This window comes from Drosophila santomea, chromosome 2L (genome assembly GCF_016746245.2).
Source record: "Drosophila santomea strain STO CAGO 1482 chromosome 2L, Prin_Dsan_1.1, whole genome shotgun sequence".
Taxonomy (NCBI): Eukaryota; Metazoa; Arthropoda; class Insecta; order Diptera; family Drosophilidae; genus Drosophila; species Drosophila santomea.
Genome location: NC_053016.2, coordinates 1838528 through 1862333, shown reverse-complemented (window position 1 = coordinate 1862333; position 23806 = coordinate 1838528). Strand labels below are relative to the sequence as shown.

At 43.5% G+C, this 23806-nt stretch overlaps 1 protein-coding gene across 4 annotated transcripts; it reads right to left on the bottom strand.

The window, feature by feature from the left end:
• Positions 1-65: 65 nt before the first annotated feature.
• On the bottom strand, positions 66-22588 carry LOC120453586 (protein HEG). Of its 4 annotated transcripts, none has more exons than XM_039638350.1 (13): positions 22460-22588; positions 21723-21937; positions 14281-16161; positions 10729-10877; positions 7578-7741; positions 6861-7133; positions 6659-6755; positions 6025-6152; positions 5205-5347; positions 4472-4594; positions 3197-3308; positions 2858-3039; positions 66-2197 (listed from the first exon to the last, which is right to left on the bottom strand). In XM_039638350.1, exons 3-13 carry the CDS (start codon positions 16060-16062, stop codon positions 1817-1819), a joined length of 3534 nt encoding a protein of 1177 aa, XP_039494284.1. In that variant the 5' UTR covers positions 16063-16161; positions 21723-21937; positions 22460-22588; the 3' UTR covers positions 66-1816. The 4 variants fall into 4 exon arrangements, with proteins under 4 accessions (XP_039494284.1, XP_039494300.1, XP_039494292.1 ...); XM_039638366.1 differs by having other exon boundaries at positions 3197-3299; XM_039638358.2 differs by lacking the exon at positions 21723-21937.
• Between the last annotated feature and the right edge of the window lie 1218 nt (positions 22589-23806).

Genomic DNA, 23806 nt, shown 5'->3' with positions numbered 1-23806 from the left:
ATAATATTAATAATATTTCACATAATTGTTTTCCCACTCAAATTGAATTCAAGCCTTTTCATGCATCGTTTGATTTTCCACTTTATTTCGCTGATTGGCTTAAAAATTAAATTGTAATTGCCCAAAACGCGGAGTGTTTTGCCATAGGTTAAGTCGCTATTATTTTCATTTAATTTCATTACATTATTTTCATTGGCTTTGCTCTCTTGTGTTTGTGTCTGTGATTTTTCCCTTAGGCTAAGGCGTGTCATTAATTTTATGTTATTTGTTTTTCATTTGTGTGTATTTCGTTTGGCTTGCCTCAGTTTATCGTTATTAATTACTTAATATAGCCTTTTAATTACAATCTCATTTTTCACTGCATATCAAATTGCACGAAAATCTATAATTGATGCAAAATGAGTGCATCAAGTCTCAATATAGTTCACTTATTTGCCTTACGGTTTGGTTTGTTTTTTTCCACTTTATTTGATTTAAAACGCAGTGAACTCCACTTTGTGCCGACCTCTTTTGCAATTCGATCAGTATTAATGTTTACATATCAACAGCAATATGCTAAATGTGGCCAGCACCTGGACACACACACCACACATTCATTTATGGAAATAATTTCAAAATAAATATTATTTATGCACAAAAAACATATTAACTTTTGTGGCAACGATTTTAATTTATGCTAATTATTTTTCACTAACAACTTTCGACTGCGGTCGAACATTCGGTGCCCAGCAGCAGCAATAATCTATGATATCTGCCTTGACCGAATTCAATTTAAACCACCCTCCCTCCAAATGCCGCAATTTATTGCTGGGGCGAAATTAATTAAAACTAAACTAAACAGAATTTCCTGAAATTAGTCGATATAATTCAAGTATTTGCAACGCATTCGCGGGAAATTGATTTCATCGCAACCAAAACGCAACACAATCGAATATGCTTTCGCTTTATTATTATTTAACTAATTGCAAACATTTGCAAATGAAAATGCGGTGAAAACCATGCTTTATTAAAAGCTATCAAATTCTATGTCTGTTCCTCATTAAAGTGTCATATTTTCGGATTAGTTTGACTCTCTTTTATGTTTCGGGAAAGGCCTTGAGTTTCCCAAGCACATCTCACACTAATTACAATGACGAAGATATCTTTGCGCCCTTGGCCAGGAAAATCATTTAATCTCTTTGAAATGTCCATATGCAAATGCGCACCTATAAAGTTTAATTTGGGCCTGGGCATTTGCATAGCAAATTTATGAAGATTTTATGGCCACAATTAGCCGAGATGGTCTGCTGTATCTGCTGTGTATGCTCCTTTGGGCCAGCCCTAATACGATTCCACATGAGAAAACAACATAAATTTATGTTTCCTCGCACAAATAAGCCTGGGCAGTCTAGGCAGTCTGGGTAACAGAAGAAGGTTGAATGCAAGCATATTAAACATTTACATAATGCTAGATGATCTCCCTTCCAACGTGGTATTTTATAATCAAACATTATCCTTTCGGTGTCAGTGTGCTTGTGTGTGCTTAGCCAAAATAAACCTTGATAAACAAGTTTGCTAAGCCTATGTATGCCAGAGATTCATGTATTACTCATACATATATATTTGTGTTTGCATTAGCCAGAATCGTAATCATTAAATTAATTCACACGCCTCTTTAGTTTATTATTATCGAATACTGTTCAATATTTGGAATATTCAACGAGTAGCATCAAAGATAATTACACAATCACCCGAACCCAACCCAATACTCTCAGACCACTCACTCCTCTTTGCGTGGCGTGAATTTGACCAGCCATCCGCCGTTCCCGTCCAAGTCTCACTGTATCAACGGCGAGTGCTGTGAGTTCTCGCTAAAGTCCACCGTGTAGTACATGTCGTTCTCCAGATTCATGGCCAGGTGCCGCTGAAAAGGTCGCTCCTGCAGCTGGCCACCCAGCGTGGTCTGCGTCTGAGGCTGTCCTGGCAGATGCCGGGTTCCCTGCTGCGGCCCTGCTGCTCCGCCGGCCCTCGGTCCACCCGGGGGCGCCACATTATTGGTGCTGCTGGTCGCGGTGGCCCCCTTGCCACTCAGCCAGTGTTTGTTCAGTTTGCCCTGCACTTTCGGGCGGCGACTGAAGCCCAGAATGGGTATAAACGAGGTGGAACGTGTTGAGAATTTCCGATACGTCTGATTGACCTTGCAGTGACAAATGGTGACCTGCAACGTTGAGAAATGTGCACGAGGGGTTAGGTAAATGGTTATGGATTGCCGCTTAATGGTAATGGAAGTGGACCACAGAGTGGTAGTTGCCAAAAAAGCTATTTACTAAAGCCAGTAGCTTTTGGCCCAGCCAAAGTAAATTGTTAAATTAAAATCACCTAAGGTAGCTCCCCATTGCAAATAGATCTGATTGCATATACAAAATTCATGAAAACTATGATACCTCTTTGCCTTTTACCCCCAAGAAATAGACAAAGTTTGCCCGCTAAATAATCCAACTTAAAGTTTCGACATTAACCTGTCCTATACAGGACTTTTTAAGTATGCATTAATTCAGCAAGGGACCCATACTAAATCGCTGCCGGCTACCAATAAATTGGCATGGACTCGACTCTCCACTTGAAGGAGCACACATTGTGAACGGACACCAATGGTATAAATTTGCATCTACTTTAAGTCCGGCGTCCAGGCGATTGAGCAACTTTTGGTTAAAGCCTCGAATGCAGCTCGAACCATTTTGCCGACATCGAAATGAATATGCAATGCCATTTCGCGCACTTTGCATAACCGCAGAGTACAATTTCCCCTGGTCGGTCATGGGAGTAGTCCGGGATTCCCGGGAAGGGACGAGGATATGGGGGTATGGGAGGAACTTACCACAACGGCAACGATGAAAATGGCGGCTGCCAGGACTCCGGCCGCAAAATATGCATTATGCAATTCAATGGGACTCTTAAGCACAACCGATGAACCGAAAGTTTTGTCATTAAAATTTCTGGCGTTCGCATCGTCCACAATAAATTCGCTGGAACTAACGACCGTCTCCACCACGAACTCATCTGCGGAAAGGCCGGAAAGAAATCGGCGGAAAAAGTTAGATAGCCGCCGGGGGAGACATATTTTCTGCGGGCCACGCTGATGGCCCTAATCAAGTTAATGACTTTTGGGCACTGGCACCGGCACCGGCACCGGAACACTCCGGGCACCACAACTCACCTTCGCACATGGTTCCTGTGTAGCCGGGACGACAGGCGCAGTAGAAGCTATCGCCGCTGGACCAACAAGTGCCGCCATGGGTGCACGGATTCACGTTGCATTGCTGGAAGTACTGAGAGTTATCAATGCGATTGGAGGTGGATTGCGAGGTGCAGTGCATCGGCCACTCCCCCGCAACCAATGCACTCTATGAAAACTAAAGCTAATTTATTGACATAGAACACACGTATAAAAACAAAAGCTAATTTATTGACATAGAACACACGTATGAAAACTAAAGCCAATTTATTGACATAGAATAAACGTATTTTGGTTAAGCTAATTTAAGAAGTGTGAAAACGCTTGTTAGATATTAAATATAGCCAATATTGTGGCATTCAATGGATTCTATTTGGTGTGCTCTATGTTCTCAAAAAATAAACAACGGTTTCGCATTATAAGTTCGCCTGTACTGTTTTTCCAGCACACTTTTCGAGCTCCCAAAAGTGAGAACAACAATTTTCGTATTATATCCTTGGCCTCACGGCGCTCGTATCCTGCAGTCACGCCCACTAGCAATTAGAATGGAGGCGCCACCGCCATTCTTCCACTTTCTGTGTGTGCCTGGCATGTAGAATGTAATTAATTTAGCTGCCTTCCCCAACAGGAGCCACGAGCCACCAACAGCCGCAACTTCGAGCCGCGGTCTGCCCATGTCTCTTCCCCTTCTCCTGCTCCTGCCACGCCCCTTGCCGCCAGGATAATGACAGTGTTCTGCGGATCCTTGGGTCCTCGGAGCAGTCGCGGTTAGTCAGCGTGTCCATCATTTTCACAAAGCTTTAATTATGGCGCCTTGACGCTTAATTTATGTACATTTTGTTAAGTTTTTTCTTAGCACCACAAATTATCAAGTCCATTGAGCGTTTATTAAATTCTACTAGTTCGTTTCGGTTAGGTTCACCCCTCATTTTGGGGGGCTAACTCAATTTATGAACCAAGTTGGCGTAAATGGAAATCGATTTGCAAGTCCAAGCAGGCGCGGGAAACTTCTACACGGAATATCCATTTCTATGAGCGACCAGTGCAAACCGAAGTCGTAAATCAGTTTAAAAATGCACAGCAGCCGCACAAACAATTCTGCATGCAATTGGGCCAGCAAAATTGGCTACAATTATGCCACTGCCAACAATTTGTGTGGCTGGAGTCCAGGAAGTACAGGCCAAACTTGGGAGCACTGTCAAAAGGAAGCACCCGAAAATGCGAAGCCCAAGCGAAACTGCATAAATCATGACTTACCGTTCGTGGCATTTGATTACAATCCGGTCCGTTGCGACCTCCTGGGCATTCGCAGCTGAAATCATTTCCATGATCAATACAGCGATGTCCTTCGGGGCAGGGCTTGTTGGCGCAGAAATCAACCTAGAAAACACAACAGAGAAAAACGGGCACAAATCAGAGCATATTGTGGCGCGCAGAGATCTGAAGCTTCATTACGTATTCAAAAATGTATTTGCCCAGCATTCGTATCTGAAGGATACACTCCTACTGCCACCCATCCAATGCCATTTGCTATGCCTGTACGCGATTCTCGGTCGGAGCAAATTAAATCAATACCCATTCAGGAGCAGGACTCGCAGACAACTGCCAGCTGGCTGGAGTCCTTCCACTTTCCCATCGGGGAATTGTCGCGGGATTTGTTTTCAATACAAAATATTGATTATCCCGGGGAGCTAGAACCAACTGATGGGCACTCTTGGGGCTCAATTTTCATCGCCGATTCACAAGTCATGTTTTCGCGCATCTCGGATTGCTTCGTAAATCGTACAAGTGCTCCTAAACTGAAGCTTAAGATAAATTACAAACAATATATCTGCTGCACAGTGTTTTCAGTTGTTCTAATTCCTGCAATTTAGATGGAATGAATTTCAAGACTCAGATACTGAGTGCTGGTATTCAGACGTCTGGCTGGGAAAGAGAAGTGTCTCGCCACCTTCGCGCTTCTTAAACTCATTTGACATTGTTCACTCACCTTAATTTGGCAGCGGTTGCCGCTGAATCCCTTCGTGCAGCGGCACTCGTAGCTGCCAATGTGATCGATGCACTCGCCGCCATTCTGACACGGATTCGATTCGCATTCATTGTACTCGAAGTTGCACAGTTCGCCGGCGAATCCTGCGAGACAGGATTCCAAGAAATGAAATAAAAGGTGCAAAGCAATTGGGGGAAGGGTTCAGTTGAGAAGCTTGTAAATGTGCAAAGTAAATGAAATGGAAATTTCAATGGGAAATGGAAATGGTAAAATGGGAAATGCTCTGGCTGGGCGACAGACAACCGACTACAGACTACAGACAACTGTCTCGACTTGCCGGAATTGCCCTCGTCTCTGTCTCAGTGATTTTTTATACATTTACTTTCATTGTGATTGAGTGCGATTTATGCAAATTGTGTTTGTGCCAATGAAATAATTTATGAGCTTCGATGTAGATTTTTTGATTTGCGCTGATTTCAATTCAATTGCAAAAGCGAAATTTGATTGCCTTAAAGTACGTGGATTTTCCGAGCAAATGTGCCCCGAACCTTTTCTGTGCTCAAATATTCGCACAAGGGTAAAGTACTATATATGAAAGTTAGTTTCTTCTTTCTGTGCAAAACAAATATCATTCATGACAAAGCTAGTGCCAATCCAATATATAATAGAGCCAGCCAAAGCCAACAATCGTTGTGTGAAATTTCGACGATGATAACTCACAAAATATTGGCATTATGGGAGCGATTTCGCCAGCGAATCAACAAAAGAATGAAGGCAATTTGCGTTTATTTGGCTGAAACTGTTGGCCCCATTTACTCACCTGGCTGGCAGAAGCAGCGGAACCCGTCCTCCTGGTCGACGCAGATGCCGTGAACACACGGCGAGGACTCGCACTCATTCAGGCTGTGCTGGCAAAGAGGTCCTGTGAACCCGGGAGCACAGTCGCAGCTGCGGGGCGGCACAAAGAGGGGTTAATACAGTACAGTGGGGTGGTCGCAGAAGTCACAGAAAACAAAAACTGACGAGAGATGGCGGAGCAACTGGGGATTTTTGAACATGCGACAAAAGTCAACATTTATGAGCAAACACAGACGGCGGCGGCTAGACAGAACCGCAAAACAATGGCCAGGATAATTGAATGAAGGCTGCTCCTGCTCCTGCTGCTGTGGCTGCTGTAGTACACTGCACTCGGCGCAAATGTGATGGCTTTACTATGGATGTTTACTATTCTTTACTGACTTTAAAACAACTTATTCTACGGCCGAATAAATTTGAGCAAATTAGTGCAAGTTGTTTCAAAATCATTGATAAGTGCCACACTCATGTGATGTGCTTGGGAATATCTGAGTGCAGGGCTGGTGTTTATTTTTCCGAGTGCAGCCTGGCAATGGCAACTCATCTTTCAGCCATTTCTGCCTTCTATGCCTTCTATCTATTGTTTGCCTTGGACTCACCGAAAGTGCGTCGAGTTGCCCACACAGCTGCCGCCATTCATGCACTCGGCGGGATTGCAGGGATCCGACTCGTATTGACAGTTCTTGCCCGCGTATCCTGCGGAGACAAAGTGGGGATGGAATTGGGATGGATATTAATAGCATTATCACAGGACACCGACCAGCCACTAATGAGCACCAAGGCTCCCGGCTAATGACCTACCGTACGGGCACAGGCACTGGTACGAGTTGCCCTCGTGGCCCTGCGAGAGGTCCACGCAGATGCCGTTGTTGGTGCAAGGACTCGGATTGCAGGCGTCTATCTCCTCGCAGTGCGGTCCTGCGAATCCGCTGCAGCACTGGCACTCGTACTCCTCCATTCCGGCGTTCGAGTAGCACACTCCCTTGCCGGAACAATCGGCGTTCTCGCCGCAATTGTCGGTTTTGGTGGTCACCTTCAGGCGCACACACTGCGCGCCCCACAACTCGGACACCACTGGAGGGCAGGAGGAGAAGCCGGAAAGGGTTTCATATTAATTAAGGCGATACGAAGGCTCCGAGCGGAGGACAAAAAAAAAAATAAAACCATATAATAGGCCACAAACAGGGTAAAAAAATGGCTCCCCAAAGGCAGCTTCCTTCTGGCTTCTGGCACGAGTTGGAAATGACACCGCATAGATGAAGATGGAATACCCTAGCTGGCCAACTGGGAGGCCTATTTCGAGGTGTTGATGGCTCTTTGGGGAACATTTCAGTTAAATATGCAACTAGACAGGTTCAGAAAATGGTAGGGCACAGGAAAACTGAATTCTTCAACGTACTTCATCTTATATTACGTAGATGGGCGGCTTTCTGTTGTTAACTTTTATTTGCAAGTTAAGACAGGGTAACCGAATTTGAAGCCACGAATTTGGCGCACCACGCAGAAGTGAGTACTCACCAATTAGCAGGTTAACTCCCTCGGTGAGGTCCTTGTCGTACAGGGTAACCAGCTTCCTGCCGTCGACCACCAGTGGCGTGATATCCAGCAGGACGCCCTCGGTCACATCGCAGTGTTCGTGGCCGGAACGAGTTACCTGGTACACCTGTGTGGCGTGAACGGCGCTGCTCGTGGATGACGTTTATTGGTACAGAAAACGGAGTTCATAGTTCACAGTCCAGGATCCAGGATCCAGAATTCAGGTGGGAGTGCGGTGCGGAAAATAGACACAGACATGCAATGAGTGTGGCTCAAAGGTGGCAGCCAAGCTAAATGGCTTATGTTTGCTTGCTTAAGTTATAAATATGAGCGAAGACATCGCAGTCCCTATTGCTGCTGTCTTCCCTGTGTATGTGCTTAATTAATTGAAATTTATTTATAAGCAGTTGCTTCCCCGCTACCCCCGCTACCCCCACTGCTTCTCCTGCTCCTGCGGAAATTAAATAGCACAAAAGCGGAAATGAAATTAGTCGAGGCAGGGCGGCTGCCTCGGAAAGAAGGGTTTATTTCGAGGATTCTCGGGCCGCAGGGTTTCCTTCCAATTTCCCTGTTGCCAGGCTGTTATTGCGGTTACTTTTTGCGGCAGCCTTCAGCTTATAAGCAGATATTAATGGAGTGCGAACTGCTGAGTTCTAGGCTTATATGTGTAGACAGGCTTCAACTTTTTCATTATCTAGTCTGTTATGCTACACTAACATCAAAATATAAAGCTATGCAGTAAATGCTCCTGCTTAATGGTTTCTGCTACTGAATTATTGGTTGCAATTTATGTTTCTTGATATTGATAAAGAAACATGAGCTCCCTGCCTTTGATTCACTACAAACACTTGAAACCTTTAAGTTTTCTGCTTTATGAAAGTACTGCACCTATGTTCATTTGAAGCCATCTTGCTCGACTTTGCAGCTCTTCTGTGAAGCCTTTCCGTACTTCCACTACTTTCCTACAAAACATAGACACAAATGGGGGGAGACACCTTGTATAGTATTCAAGTTAGCAGTTTTTCAACAACACGTAGTCGAGAGAAAAAAAGGGAAAAGTTGTTGGAAAACTGCGACCCCAGAAAGTTAGTGGCTCCCCCTCCAGCATCGCCAATCTATTTGCTACCCACTCGCTTTTCCATGGGTTTGCAGCAGCATTATTATTTGTTGCTATTGCATTTGTTAACTTGGCAGGCGCACACACACATACACACATTAAATCGATAATAAAAACTTTTTTGACATCTCATTTTCATAGTTGGCGGGAAGTTTTCTCTGCGTTGCCCCACGCTCAATTGTTCGCTATACCTCGCATCACTTTCACTCCTCAACTAACTCGATTGTTTGCGGTCTTATTTTGCCCCAGGAAAGTTACAAAATCGGAACTTATGCCAGGCATTTCGAGTTGCCGCGGGCCGGATAGGAAAACGAAAAAAAAGAAATGCGGAAATATGTATAAGGAAAAGCGGAAAATTTCCAGCGCGGTCGCGTTTGATGTCTGGCCCAAAGTTCGACAAATGAATTTTAATTTTTCTTGCGCTTCTCTTCGGGGTGAAAAACTTTCTGATGGCTGGCGGCTGCGGCATCTATCAAGTGATAAGATAAGAACCAGCCACCTCCCACCACACCGAGCTAAATTAAAAAAGGGCAAAAAGTGGGGCCGTCCAGTCGTCCAGCTAAAAATGATAGCAAAGCCGAGAGAAACGTGATAATTGCCATGGCAAAAAGGGTCAGCCAGCTGTGGTGTGTGTACGTCCTGGCCCATGACTAATGGTCAACAACTAGGACTGCACTCAGAGAAAATCGAGATCAAAATGGCAGTAATTCGGTAAAAAATAATTCAAGACTACCACTGCTACAAAGGGATTTTAAAAGGTTTTTTGATATCACGCCTTCTTTAAAAAATTGACTTCCCTGCAGCACACTTTATAATGTATTTAAATACGCACAAGATTGTTTCCAGTGCCTGGGTGATATCGCATTTATATGCGCAGTTTGTTGGGGCATCTTTGTCAGGTTTTAAAAAATAGGCGAGGAGAGGAGAAATAAAAATTTGCGAACTGAAATAAAGGCTATGGCCAGAAAGGAGAGTTGGACTGCGACTGTTGGCTAAGAGTAAACTATTTAATAAACTGCAAAAAGGCCAAGATAATGGGCGAACGTGTCTGGGACCTGTAACTATCCCCTATCTTTCGACTCGAGCAGACGTGCTGCAGAAAAATCAATAAAGGTCCTTAATGGACGTTATTATATAATAAGCCCCCGAACAAACACGTTTCAGTGCGCATTAAAGCGTTTAACTGAAAATAAAAACAAGAGTAAAAATAGCCAAATCCCCCACAACCTGCCAACTAGGTGTAAAATAAGGGAGTGATTTAATTTCTTCCATGTGCCACGGACCTAGGGTTACTCCCCCTTTCCCCTTTCCCCTTTTCCCCTTTTCCCCATTTCCACTTTTCCCCCTTTTCTAGGGAACTCAGGTGTCTGGCGAAAGGGTCGCTCCATGATGAGCTCCATGATGAGGCAGCAGTTGTTGTACGAAGTGTTGCTGCTGTTGCTGATGTTGCTGCTGCTGCTGCTGCTTCTGCTGTTGTTGATGATTTTGCTGATGGCACTTAATGACAGTTTTTCCCGGGACCCAAGTCACCGGCTTTGATCAACTACATACATCACTGCCAGCAGTCAGGTTAAGTTCGCTTTCAACAAGTAGCGATGGCAAAAAGTGGGGATTATGTAATTGGATTCCTTATCTGCCGTAAATTGATACTCTTGATCTGTGTACAGGACCAAAAGAAGTAGTGATTGTCTCAGATTATTTAGGAAAATGTATCTGTGCGTCTAAGGGCGAAGCCATCAACTGTATTACAATTTACATTTTGCATTACAGCCCTGTATCTTTACCACGAAAGAATAAATCGATGATCCATCGTGGCAATGGGAAAAAGTATTTTTTCCGCTTTTACAACATGTCAGTGCCAACAGGATTAAAATGAAAGTTTGGAGTGCACAGCTGCGATACAATTCCATTATAGATTGCATCCCTTTGTTTGCGGAATTAATTTAACCCGTAGCACTAAAAAGTAATTTCCCATACACAGCAATTTAAACTAACAACTAATCAATTAACACTCACCTGCTCGTGTTGTTGGGCTCGTGCGAAGGATTCAACATGGCATCATTGATTTCCACAATCAGAATGTCGCCGGACTGGATCTCAGCCTCTCCTCGCCAAGTCAGGACATTCGGAACGCAGTGCTCGTCCGGCTGGCAGTGCTCCGTGGTCTGGAGAAGAGCAGATTGGGGCAGAAAAACGCAAAAAAATTGGTTATTCAGTAAGAGTTGTAAGAGTTGTAAGGGTCAGACAGTCGACTGAAACTGAATAATTTAGCAAGTTTTCTAGTTTCACTTTTACAACACGCTGCTGTCCCTTTTAGACCGACTTAGTTCTGCCCCCAAAAAGCACACATTCAAATAAGTAGTAGCAGCCCCAACCTAATAAACCTACAGCTAAAAGGTTCTTTCCGGCGGGATATTAGCAAAGTTTGTGGCATATGCACGGATCCACTCGAAGTTGCCAAATTTTTATTAATTCGGGTTAAGCCAGACATACGCCGCCAGTGGGGCACATCAAAAAATCGGTATACAAATAATAGAAATCCACATCCCAAAAGTCGACTTTGCGGTTATCCCTGTTCTATCCTTTTTTATGTGCTCTGTCCTCTGTGTCCGGCAATTTTAGCATATTTTTGCACAATTTGAAGCGGTTTAGTTTGCCTGTCGCTTTTTATGCCGCATTTGTACTGTTCCGGCCGGATTTGTAGGAGCTCAAAATTTATGGCATTTTAATGGCCTGTCTCTACGCACATAAAAGTCCACATTGTATGCCGGTCAGACCGAAAAAAGCTGCATATTTACATCCAAAAGGGGAATGTTGACCCACTGGGCAGTGGCCAAGTTTTTGGGTAACATAGAATTTCATGCGTATTTTGTGGTCGGCTCTTTTTTATGAACACCGCAATAGGTAATGGCATACATTTCCATTTTTATTTGTTGTATATGTTACAAGTTTTCGTTGTTGACCGCGCTTCTTGGAAACATACAATTTGTCGAAACTAAAACCACAAATATTTGGGAATTTATGTCCATTGTTCTGCGAACCATTGAAACAAATGAACCAAAAGAATAACGAAATGTGCATTACAAATTTCTAATTTAAAGTTATCTGAATTTTAAACAGACTGGTATTATTCTATAAACTAAGGCAAATAAATACATTTCAATCTTTTGAGTGCCACCAAGACATTTTCCACTCAATCATTAGCATAAGCTCAGAAAAAAAGTAAAAAAAATGCATTTGGGCTTAAATGACTTAAGAAGTATACAGAGAGAATAAAATTCCATCAAAAGGACACGAAACAACATACAGCAAAGTAAACAAATTCAGTTGAGAAATGTTTTCGCTGACCTCCGAGAGCACAAAACTTGATGAGAAGCGCCCACCTTTTATGCAAAAATTGTTTTCCTTAATTGTTTTCTTTTTCTCGGCAGCTGGAAAAAGGACCTTGAGGCGCCAAGGAAGTCGGCATTAATTGTATGCAAGGTACACATTATGCCAATGCTTAATGTATATGTATTTTCCTCTCAGGTGGCCCGGAGTTTGCATATTGCTGCAGTGCGTTTTAATTAAATTCATGGCCGAACTGCCATTGGCCATTTGCTGGCCAAAAAGTAAACAGGAAATCAATTTCGCTGCCTTCTTTGCTGCTCCATTTTGGCCGCCCACAAAAGAAACGAAATCTCGCCCAAAACATCCTTCAAATGGCCATCAAACTTAATGGCATTTCGCTTGGAAACACACAGCAAGCCGTTTGAATAGACACTCCGCTCGATGTTAATTAAACATTCGGTCCACAGTCAGCTAGTCAAAGGTTTTGGCTCGCAAAGCACACTCACATAACTTCTGATGTCGATGCCGATGAAAAGGGTGTGTTCATTTCCTACGAAATGAATTTAAATATTTGCCAAGGAGCAGCACAGCACAGCAGCTGTGATTTGGCCAGGCAAATGGCTTGATTTACGTCAATATAAACAGGACACGAAAGGGATATGTGCAGAATGGACAACTGACTCCAAACTGAAGCCCGGACCCGAATGGAATTCGCCAGATGAGCTCCGGCCGGAGTCCCTTTATTCGTCTAGTTTATTCGTGATTTAACAACAAAAGCGATTTAATAAAGAAATGAAGAACCCTTTTCTCAGCCGAGCGGACAGTGCGTTTCGAGCCTAAATGGCCTGGCTTTAAAATAATAGCCACCTTTTGCAGATATTAAATTGAATATAATTGGTAATTTGTGGTCATCAATTAATAAACCACATTTAAATAACCGCAAATAATGGGCATTAGGCTATAATCAGCTTATGATTTTTTTTCTAAACTTAAATTAATTACCACTTTCGCGGTTATCAAAAGACCACAAATAATTTAAGCGCTTTACAACTCCTGTTATTTTTTATTAATCAAATTAAGCTTTAAACAAAATATTAAGCTCATATACAGCTTGAGAAGTTCAAACGAAAAACAACCGACTTATTTATAGCTCAAATTTACACCTGCCTTAGGTGATGTTCGGATGCTAAACAAGCGAACTGGACTGTAAGCACACCCCAGGTTTCGTCCTTTTTTGCATAAGGACTGGGGAAGAACCTAATGTTTCCGGTCAACTTGTTTAGGGTCGTCCCCTCGATAGCCAACGTTCACATGCTGCTGGGAAATGGCCAAATAAAATGACGATCAATAATTTTCTTTGTTGGCCAACTTATTGGGGGATTAAATTTGCAGGACGAATCCTTTTTTGTGTGCCGATGCCCTTTTCTTGTCCACTCAACTGTTCCCGTCCATGTTAACTTCAAATGTGCTTGTCATTTATTTATGTGGCTCCGGTCGCCATTGATTTCCTTCGGTTGCCAAATTGTCTCAGCCCTGAAAGGTTTTCAATTAGCCGAGCAAACAGTTTTAACAAGTTTCGGCTGTTCGAAGGGAAATTGGATATCGAATGTCGGCTGTCATTGGTAGAGCTGTATTTGTAGAGAGTATTTGGGTATGAAGTGTATTTGGGTTGCCTTCGCTGAACTCGGTCCCTAATCAATCTTTTCTAACAACTTCAGCAGCTTCATTAGGATTCACGTTTCCGTTTGGCTAATCCGTAGGTTCGCAGAACCCGAAAACTAAGCTTTCTCCATACTAATTAGCCGTCAGCAGGCGTATTATGTAAATGGAGTCCGTTAGTCAGTCGCCAGCTCTCACTTTTCCTTACCCTTACCATTTTCCCGTTTCCCTAACCACCAGCTAATTGCTTAACCCGCTTACTCGAATAACACGCATACGCCCTGTGTTCCCATTCCATTCAACCGTTAAGCTGTATTTTCGTTCGCTGCCTGTGTGTCCTTTGTCTCGCTAATGATAAGAACTTAATAAGGCCGCAATTGTTCTGATAAAGCCCTAAACGCGGTGCACAGGGAGAAGTTGAACTAGAATATATATAAAATAAAGAATTTTCCATAATATCTATATTACATTTTATCTATATAATAATCCGAAAAACTCCCAACGAAATTGTTTGATATTAAATAAACTACTACTGAATGACTTGTGATCCCGCATGAATCGTTTTATGAGTGGACTCACCACAATGGGCAGCAGCAGCTCGTGGGTCTCGTTGCCGCGCCACAGATGCGAGTCCTGCGGCACATTGGAAATCTCGCACTCGAGCGAATTGATTTTCTCCTGCAGGCGACTCAGGATGCGCGGCCTGGCGATTGGCTTTGAAGCGGTCTTAGTGGGATTAGCTGCGGCAGGACGAGTCCTGACGCTGGCCAGCAGAGTGGCCATCGTTGTGGTGGTGCTGCTGGTGATTGTGGTGCTGGTGGGGCTGCTGCTGGAGCTGGTGCCAGTGCTGGTGCTGGTGGTCGATGGTGCTGGGGATGCCGTCGACTTGTCATCCGACTTTGGCGGTGTCAGGGCCTTGAGCAATAATTTGGCACGCTTAAGTTGCTTCTGATATTTTCCAGTGGTTGTTGCCGGCAGTCTCGTTGTTGTTGCTGCCGCGCTAGTTGACTCAGCAGTTGTTGTTGTGGTGCTTCCTGCCGTCGTAGTTGTAGTTGTAGTTGTAGTTGCGGTTGGGCCAAAAGTTTTCCCTTCTGGCGTCACGTTCGAGCTGCTGGCTCGAGTTGTATCCTCCGCTGACTTTATCGGACTGCCTTCAGCCTTGGCTGCCTTCATTAACTTGCGCTTATTGTGGAGCAGCATTTCGTTGTACAGCTCCTTGCTGTTGTAGAACTTTGTGGTGGAGAATTCGGGATGCGAGGCTGGCGGATTGGGCGCGTCGGCATCCGTTTGGAACTTGGTGTTGGCAAAGTCAATGTGCGGCATGGCCATCACATCGCTGGCCCGATGCTGCATGGGAAACTCGAAGCTTTTCTTAACCCGGCGATCAATGAAGGTATTTCCCGGATGCTGCTGTGTCGTGGCTTTGGGCCTCAAAGTTGTCGTTTCGTGTAGCTGGAACTTGCTCTCGATTTCGGTAATCAAATCATCCTGATCGGCCAGCAGTTTGCCCGTGAAATCGGCTGTGGTTCCCTGCTGCGGTCTAATTGTTGTGGGCTTCACTGTGGTCGCGCTGCCGAACTTTTCCTGATTGATTTGAATCTTGTCCCTCACCTCAATCACCTCCCTGTCGACCAGCATCTCCACTTCGTTGGGCATCAGATTCTGCTTGTACTCCTCGGCATTTTCCGGCTGGGTGAACACGGTTCGCTGCTTAATCAACTCATCGTTATCGTTCTGTATAATTGGCTGAAAGTCCTCGATTTTCAGTGGATATAGATCCACTATATTCAGCTTGCTGGCCGTGGGCTGCTGGGCCAACATGGCGTCGTATCTGGCGCGTTCCTCCTCGTTCAAGTCGGCCAACGTTTCGGCTACTTGATATGAGGCAGCAGCCTGCATCTGAATTTGCAGCGGGGAAATTGTGGGGGTAACATCCTCCTCATCCTGCTCATCCTGATCCATGGCTTCTGGTTGCTCGGTGGTGGTTGTCGCTCCATCCACTGGCTTTTCGCTCAGTTTAATCCGATGCAGTGCATCCTTGATGCTGCCTATTTCACCCAAATCGGCCGAAACCATCTTCTGGGTGGTTGTCATTAGCCTGACTGTTGTTGGTGTGGATGTTTCCCCCATCTCCTCATCCGCCACCGTTGTTGCCCGGGTTGTTGTTGTGCTGGTTGTGGCCGTCGTGGTGGGCGTGGCCGTTGAGGTTGAACCGCCCACAGCTGAAATTTCCCTCGATTCGTCCGTGGAAATTTTCAAAAGCGTTCTGTTGCTTTTCGCAGTCAAGTCATTTGTTATGGTTTCGCTAGTTGTTGCAGCCACCACCGCAATTACCAATGTATAAATGTAGATTTTCCACATTTTTCTGGCTTTGAATTTCCCTTTGGGGATTTTGGCTCGTTGGAAAAATTGTTACACTATTTCAGTTTTTATAAATATCCGCTCATGGCGACTGCAAATCTGTAAATAGAAAAATAGATTATATTAGTGCAAAACAATTTTTGGTTTCCCATTTTTCGCAACCACACTCATATATTTGCTAAACAAAAAATGCTCGTATATTATTTATAAATCCATGGCCGGCTGAATGCTGACTTTGTGTTGTTTGGCTTTTCTGGCAAATATATTTGCATTTAATCGTATTTATTTTCCATCGCGTTTCGCTTTACAGTATTTGTTTGGCTATTTCAAAATCTGACGGCACAAATAGAATTCATAATGCCAGGGCAACATATTAATTAAAATTCCCTCCACCCAAGCACATTGTTTGCAGAAATGCCACGCTCACTTGAAATTTTCCGAATACAACAATAAACTGGTAAATACACTTGTTCAGCGAATTTCTGTCCCTTCAAAAAAGAGTTTTCGCTCGATGAGTTGTTCGAAAGTATGCAACAAATTTGTGCACTCAACACTTGAACATTTTTGCTAAATGCAGGTCGAATGTTTTTGTCAGCTAATCGAATGATTTCCCTCATGCGGGTCGGGCCACTCATAATTCATTGGGCAAATTGAATACATGACCAAGTAAAATAACTTGCACATGCAATTGAATTTGATGGCCCGATAAAAGGAAGACTGGAATTACATAATTGACAAAGCATTTCAACGGGCACTGAAGCCCCCAAATTCAGTTGAGAATTTCAAGGGGACCCGATTGATTTGCGGCTCGCCGAGCTTAACCCACTGTTGCCCCTCCTTCTGGCCACTGCCTCTGGCAGCTGACAACTTACAGTTGATTGCGCCCAGTGGACTGGACGGGACAGCCATTGAGCCAACTTAAGTGGAACTCCAGCTGGACATACATTCATGGCTGGCTCTGTACTGGCTCCACGTCCTCCCTTTCGCACGCTTATCTCTGCAGTTTGTCAACGCAGCTGAAGACGCAGAGTCGCCCCATGAATTTCTCGAGTGCACTGAGAGAAACTATCTGAAGCGGACAAAGAAATTCAACAATGCTTCACCTAACAATCCGCTGTTATTTATATGACTTTGAAGTTAATTAAACCTCATTGAAAGAGGGCTTAATTATATAAACTCATAACTTATTTTCTTAACTTTTCTTCAGCAAACATGATTTTCTCCCTGTTCAGTTATATGGATAAGCATGTGTGCTGAATCTAGTTCAACAGTCGTTCGTTGTGGTACTTTATGTGCGACATATTTATCTGGAAAGCCATAATCCTGCAGAGCGTAGGGCGAAGGGGCGGCGGGGGAGGTATCTTGAGCTATTTATAGGCACATTTTCCCAGATTAAGCCGCTCTGTGCTCCCTCTGTGAAATGGTTCATATGACCAGTCCAATGCGATGGGCCATCTCAGATATTCTGTTTGAAGCGAACTGCTACTGCTGCTTAAACCAAATTGGCCCGGCCAAAACCACCGGCTGATTGGGTGGTTCAGTTGGGTGGGGAAAATCCATTTAATTTGGATAAATTTCAAGACATTTTGCATTGACTTAAATCTGTGCAAATGTCAATTACAGAAGTTTAAAGTAAGTTACTCTAACAACCCACGAGCACAGAAATCGAAGTTGAAATAATATGAATTTGTACAGCATTCAGCAATGAATAAACTAAGTAATTCTGTGTAAAATCAACACGCGTATATTGTAATGAAATGCTTGCAGGGTCTGCCAATACTAAATGCAATATCAGATGGGAAATCATTAGTTGGCTTCGCAACCAGTCCCAAGGGCAGTATGTAATCCCGTTCTATATTTACGAGCTCCGATGGCTGGCGATAAATCAAACCTGGGCGCACACAGTGGCGTCGAAAAGTTGGCTCCCGTGGTGCATGTGTAATGCCGACTAAGTAGCTGTAAAATATATTGCAATTTGTTGCAGCTGCGCAGCTCGAACAGTCAGCCACCCACAAGTTCCGCATGTCCTTGAGCGCCCCCCGGCAGGCATTCAATTAATTATTGTAATGACGAAATTAATTAAAACTCATCCAATTTGAGGCTGCGGCTGGGCCATATTGAAAAGTATATTTATGTTCTGCGGTCTGTCAGGTAGGCAAACTGAGTGCCCTCAAACGGATGTCAAATCGGTGTACAACGGGGAAATGGCAAGTGAGTGAGTGAGTGATCGGGGAGTGAGTAGTGAGTGGCTGGGGGAAAGTTAAGAGCATCGGGGACTTTCCGGCACAAACAACTTAAGCACATTTCTTTGTTTGTCCTGGAGCAGCAAGCGAAAACAAATCAAAATCCGCTTAGTTCCGCATCCCCGGGCCACTCTTCATTTTTTTGTGTAAGTCTCCTTAAAGTCAGCGCTGTGGTAAGTCCCGATAACTGAGCCCAACTTTTCGCATCTTCAGCCCCAATATTCCCGGATTTTTCATCAACTTTTTGCGGCTGAGCTGCACACACAAAAAGTCTGAAAAAAAAACAGTCGTAAGAAGGATAACTGCGGGAATTTTCATATTTCCTTTGAGAAATGAATTTATGCTCCGCAATTGGCCGGCTTTTTGCTGACCACCCCGTACTTCAAACAACTTTTTGTACAACTGTGTTTCATCGAGGACGATGACTTCAATTAGAAGTGAAGCTCTGCCTTTCGTTTCATTTACGAATGGAATTCCAAAAAAGGATACAGCATCAATAGGTGAAAAAAAATGTTCAAATAGAAAAATGCAATAATGGCTAGGTATTTCGGCATAGTTTATTGTACACAGATATTCTGTGTGTCAATACTGTATAAGCATACATTGCCAAACAAAATTTGATTAAAAAATATACTAATACATCTATTTTATTCTAAACACAAATCTGAAAAACAGCAAAGGGGTTTGCGAATGCGTTGTCTTCTATTTTCAACTAAAAGTCACTGTTTTTTGCCAACAAAAATGTGCCATGGAACCTAATATTCCCTTTGACAAAGCTTATTCAAGCTTTATCCCCAACATATCTCTCTGCGAAAATTGTATATTCAAATAGAAAAACTCATTTCCGTAATCCAGAACGAGATCGCCCGACTGTTTCCTGTCATAAATCATGCTCACAAAGCTAATTCCCAAAATGAAACATATCTTATGCCGGCTTACGAAGAGTAAAAATAAAACACTTAAAAATTTCCCAATTTTCTGCAGCTTACAGTAAGAGGCACGCGAAAACGGCGAGTAAGCGGAAGAGCAGAGTAAAGAAAAAAATACAGAAATGGAGTGAAGTTAGCCTGTAAAAAGCAAAGTAGCAAACACACATAAATAAACACGTTCAATGGCAAATAAAAAATAAATCAAACATTTCACTTGGCGCGGCCCAAAAATAAATAAAACAGCAACAACAGCAGGGCATCAACAAAAATATTGTAGAAATGCTGGAATAATAAAAGTGAAAATGAAAAACAAATAAAAACGCTGGCAGGGGGCGTGGTCCTCTATGTCTGGAAAAACTTTTCCGCTGCTTCTTCTTGGCAAACAGTTGCAGCAGCCGAGGAAAAGCGATGTGAAAGAGCAGAATGTAAATAGAAATAAAAATGAAGCTTAATTTAAAATGCGACGAAGCGTGGCACACACACACACACACAAACAGACACACACGTACAGAAAAAATACGGAAAATGCCTCGAATATTTTGTACTCGGCAGCGTGCAAAATGTGTAGCATACTTTTTTGGGCAGCGCAAATATTTATCAAGGGAAAATTAAAATTGATAAGTGGGCAGAAATCTTTTTGTATTGTATCTTTTCTATATTATTACATTTTCCCCACACTGGCAAACTCTCCCATTACTGGGTATACAAAGTACATATACACTGGGCCATAAACAAGCGCTAATATCAACAGCAAAATAGAAAAAAGGCAATGGAGACGGGCCGCTGCAGATAAACATTGCGAAAAACATTTTTCGCTCTATGCAAAACAACTTTCCTCCTTCATTTGCCCCCGTTTGTATTTAGAAATGTGTGTGCTTTTCTTTTTTTTTGGTGAGCTTCCTTTGGTCGCATTTTTGGGGTAACACACACACATACCGCCACGGACCGAGAAAAAAGGCTGGGAGAAGAAGAAATCTAAAACTCGCAACCGCAAAAACCACTCTACTCCCCTGCGCTCCTAGACCAACTCCATCCACAAGTTTTTGGCCTGCTGGTGACGCTTTTTTGATAGCAGCCACAGAGCCACCCAAAACAAGCCCCACCCCCCCTGTTTATGCCCTTTAACCAGGACCTTAAAACAAGGTGTGTCCTTGCACAGTGGTGGGCAAACAATTGGGAAACCTGTTTGACTGATTGAAGTGCTGCCTCATTCGACGACAAACTGCAAAGTTGTTTAATTGACTTTAAAACTTACTGACAGGAAATAGTTTTGCCAACTAAGCAGTTGCCCAAATAGTTATTTCTTTATTTCTTTACTTAATTCATGTTATAATTCAAACTTTTGTGGCTTTAGTTATGTTTAAAATACGTTAAATTATTGCGTTAAATCGCTTGCAAGCCGCGGAATCTGTGTAATAGCTGTAGTCACGACTTTAGTGAACTTTTTCACGCAGCGCCCACAGTGCTCGGTTTCAAGCGGGGGGGTGGGGAAAAGGGCCGTAGTGAAAGGGGGTTTTTTAGGGGTTTCGTGACGCCCAACTCGAAGTGCTCGGCGCTGCGTTGTAAAGAACTCGCATTTATCTTTATTTTTATGCCACAAACACGCCGTCTTGCTCAAAGCGAAAGAGAGGGCGACATGGCGAGGTTTTTAGTGCGATACGCAGGGGTTATGGCGGAGTTAACTTTCGCACCCTTAGCCCTCTGCCCCGCCCCCTTTGCACCCACTCCATCCACTCCAACCAAAAGCGCCCCCCTTCCCGGGGGCAAACTGAAAGCCAACATTAGCTGGGGCCACGTTGAAGGCGGCGAACGCATACAAATCACAGAGACAAGAAGGTGCGTGTGCGAAAAGGACACTCGAAAAAATATATGATTCAAGTCAATTTATTAAGATTAAATAACAAATTTAACAAGGTAAGTCCTCCTAGTAAATCTACTGTAAATTCGCTTTTGTATGGTAAGAAACTTAGATGAAGTTTACGATTAATTTTCTTCAGTTGCAATAACTTGTACGCAGTGCTCTTTTAATTTTTTTTAGTGTACGAATGAGGCTGGCCAGAAGGCTTTCGGTTCGACGGGGGCAGTGGGTGGGTGGGTGTGGTGGGGTGTGGGCCTAATCTCTTCAATCTTCTAGTTTTTGCTATGTAAAGTGAGGCGCTTAAGGCCTCTCTTTCTAGTCGGTGACAACATCAGCCAACCGCACACTCACGCACACTCACACACACACACACACACACACGTGCAGTGCCATGCCTTCAGCGGGAAAATCGAAGCTCTTGTACGCCACTTGAAGCGCTAAGCTAAGCTGGAAAAACGAGGACTTGGAGGCGCGGGAAAAGCCGCAGAAAAGGGAAGCCACAAGAAGCTAGGTAAACTTCAAGTGCTGAGCGAAGGAAAACGGGGGAAATAGCTGGCGAAAGAGGCGAGGACATTGCACATCTGGCGGTAAATATTATTCAATGTAGTTCTTAAAAGCAAAATCACGTACAAACTCCGGCTAAAATCCCTTGTCCGTCGATCCGATCCGTTGAGTCTGCTTTTCGTGTTAGTTTTAATTTCAAATTATTTGTTTGGGTTCACCGCTTTTACCTCGGCCTTGGCTCGTGGCTCTGTGTTTGCACTTTTCGGTTTTGTGTTTATTTTTTTTGTTAATTTCACTTTGTCGCTTTTTGTTTGTTTTTCATGAATTTTACTGTGTTTGTACTGCAAGGAATTTTGTGGCTGACTTTTATAGAATGTTATCTTTGTGGGCATAAATACCCCAACTGCTGCTAAACTTGACCAACAGTTCCGCAAAGTTTTTCTAAGCCAGAAAAGGCTATAATAATCTAAAAAAAACTTTGGCTTAACTTTTTTTGTTTAAAATTTAGAAATGCAGAATGGGGTAAAGTTAAATGGGAAACTCTAGCAGATTATTAAAAAGGTATGCTGTTATATGGCAAAAAATTTTAGATTTGATAGAAATATATAATCCTTCGCTTTTCAACTATTGCAATTGCTTTTTCAAAAACGCTTAATATGCTATAAGTAATTTTGTTGGCTGAATATTCTTTTCAATAATTGTGTTTATTCTGAGTAACTAAGTTTGTTCTGAGCACTTATTGGTCGAGTTGAGTTCCAAATTTCGCAAGCACTTGACCAACTCAGCTTAGTCCCACAAGCGACAGGAGCTCCTGAGCGCCTGAGAAAAATCCTGACGATTGGATGAGACCGCTGTAAACTCACTTTGGCTTGCAAACAATGTAAACACACTGACACTTCGACCGGGGAACCTTTGAGGTCCTGTGCGATACTCCGACTCCAAATCGCGACGAACCGTAACGCTTCAAAGTTACTCCGCTACTGGTCGCCAGGATGCTGGCCATGTTCAGATAAACGTCCTGGAGCTTTGCCATAAAGTCCGTGGGAGAGTGGCCTGCTCTCCGCAGGACTCGCTGCACTCTACATGCGCACTCAGCATCCGAGAGGAATGTTTTGGGTTTTATTCGAAGGGAAGTTTCGGCTGCGTGTGGAGAGGTCGGTCTGAAAATTACCCAAAACATTGGATGCCACAACAGCTGGGCAACAGCTGATTGAGGACGAGACTTGAGGCTTGAGGAGAATGGTAAGGAGCCAAGGCAAAGCTTTCATAACTTGTGGCGCGTTCATCGCTATACGTGTTATCTGTATTTATTTTCCTTTTCGCCGGCTTCTGCGTCTGTTTGATGTTGCGGTTGCTTTGGTTTCTCCTTTATTATCATCATTATCGTCAGCAGCAGTGACGCACTCTTGGCTGCGAAATGCTTTTCATTATGCGCACTAATGTCTATGGCCTTTATGTCTAATGCGTGCATAAGGACCCACTCTTAAATCCCGACTTGGCCCTGTTTGCACTGCGGCATATATACATATATGTATATACATAAATACGGAGGCATGTTGGGGCACACATTATGCGGATTGGGCCGGTTTATTTGTACTTTTCTGGGCTGTGGATTATTTTTATCATCGCTTGTGCATGTAATTTATTATAATGATTTACACATTAAGTATCATTAAGCCGAGTGCTCGGCTGTTGTGTAAGGGCGTATAAATTGCAACTAATTGTTCACAACGCGGCGTATGCGTGATGTATACGCAAAACTTTAATGAGGAGTGCGCAAATATTTACACGCACCCACACTCTCGCACAGTTATTAATAATCCTGGCATCGTTTGGGGAACTTAAGGCAAATTCTCATCGGCACCTTAATGAGCAACTTTTCCAGCAGCGCGTGGGCGGTGGGTGGAAAATGATTGCGGAAAAGCACCCAGCAAAAGCACGCAAAACTTTCCTTCTCATCAATTCGAAACTAAGAGCAGAATCTCGCAGGCGTGCATGATATTTATGCTTCGGATTTGGGGTTTTCCCCCCGCTTTTTCCTGGGAGGTTCATTAATTTTTCGCCAGCGCTCTTCGTTTGCAATTATACAAGGCAACTTTTCGCCGCCAGTTCGACAGCCAAGCCAACGGATTGACAGTGAGATATTGATTTGATGCAGTGCCAGGAACTCGTCGGAGTTCTGTGTGTTTCTGATTTATTTGTTATTTGCC

Excerpts from the sequence above, each read along its gene's own strand:
- LOC120453586 (XM_039638350.1), bottom strand. The coding sequence starts at position 16,062 with ATGTGGAAAATCTACATTTATACATTGGTAATTGCGGTGGTGGCTGCA. Across the intron at positions 7,742-10,728 it reads GAGCCCAACAACACGAGCAG|CGCCGTTCACGCCACACAGG; the intron begins GTGAGTGTTAAT and ends ATCCACGAGCAG. Across the intron at positions 5,348-6,024 it reads CCGCTGCTTCTGCCAGCCAG|GATTCGCCGGCGAACTGTGC; the intron begins GTGAGTAAATGG and ends CCTGTCTCGCAG.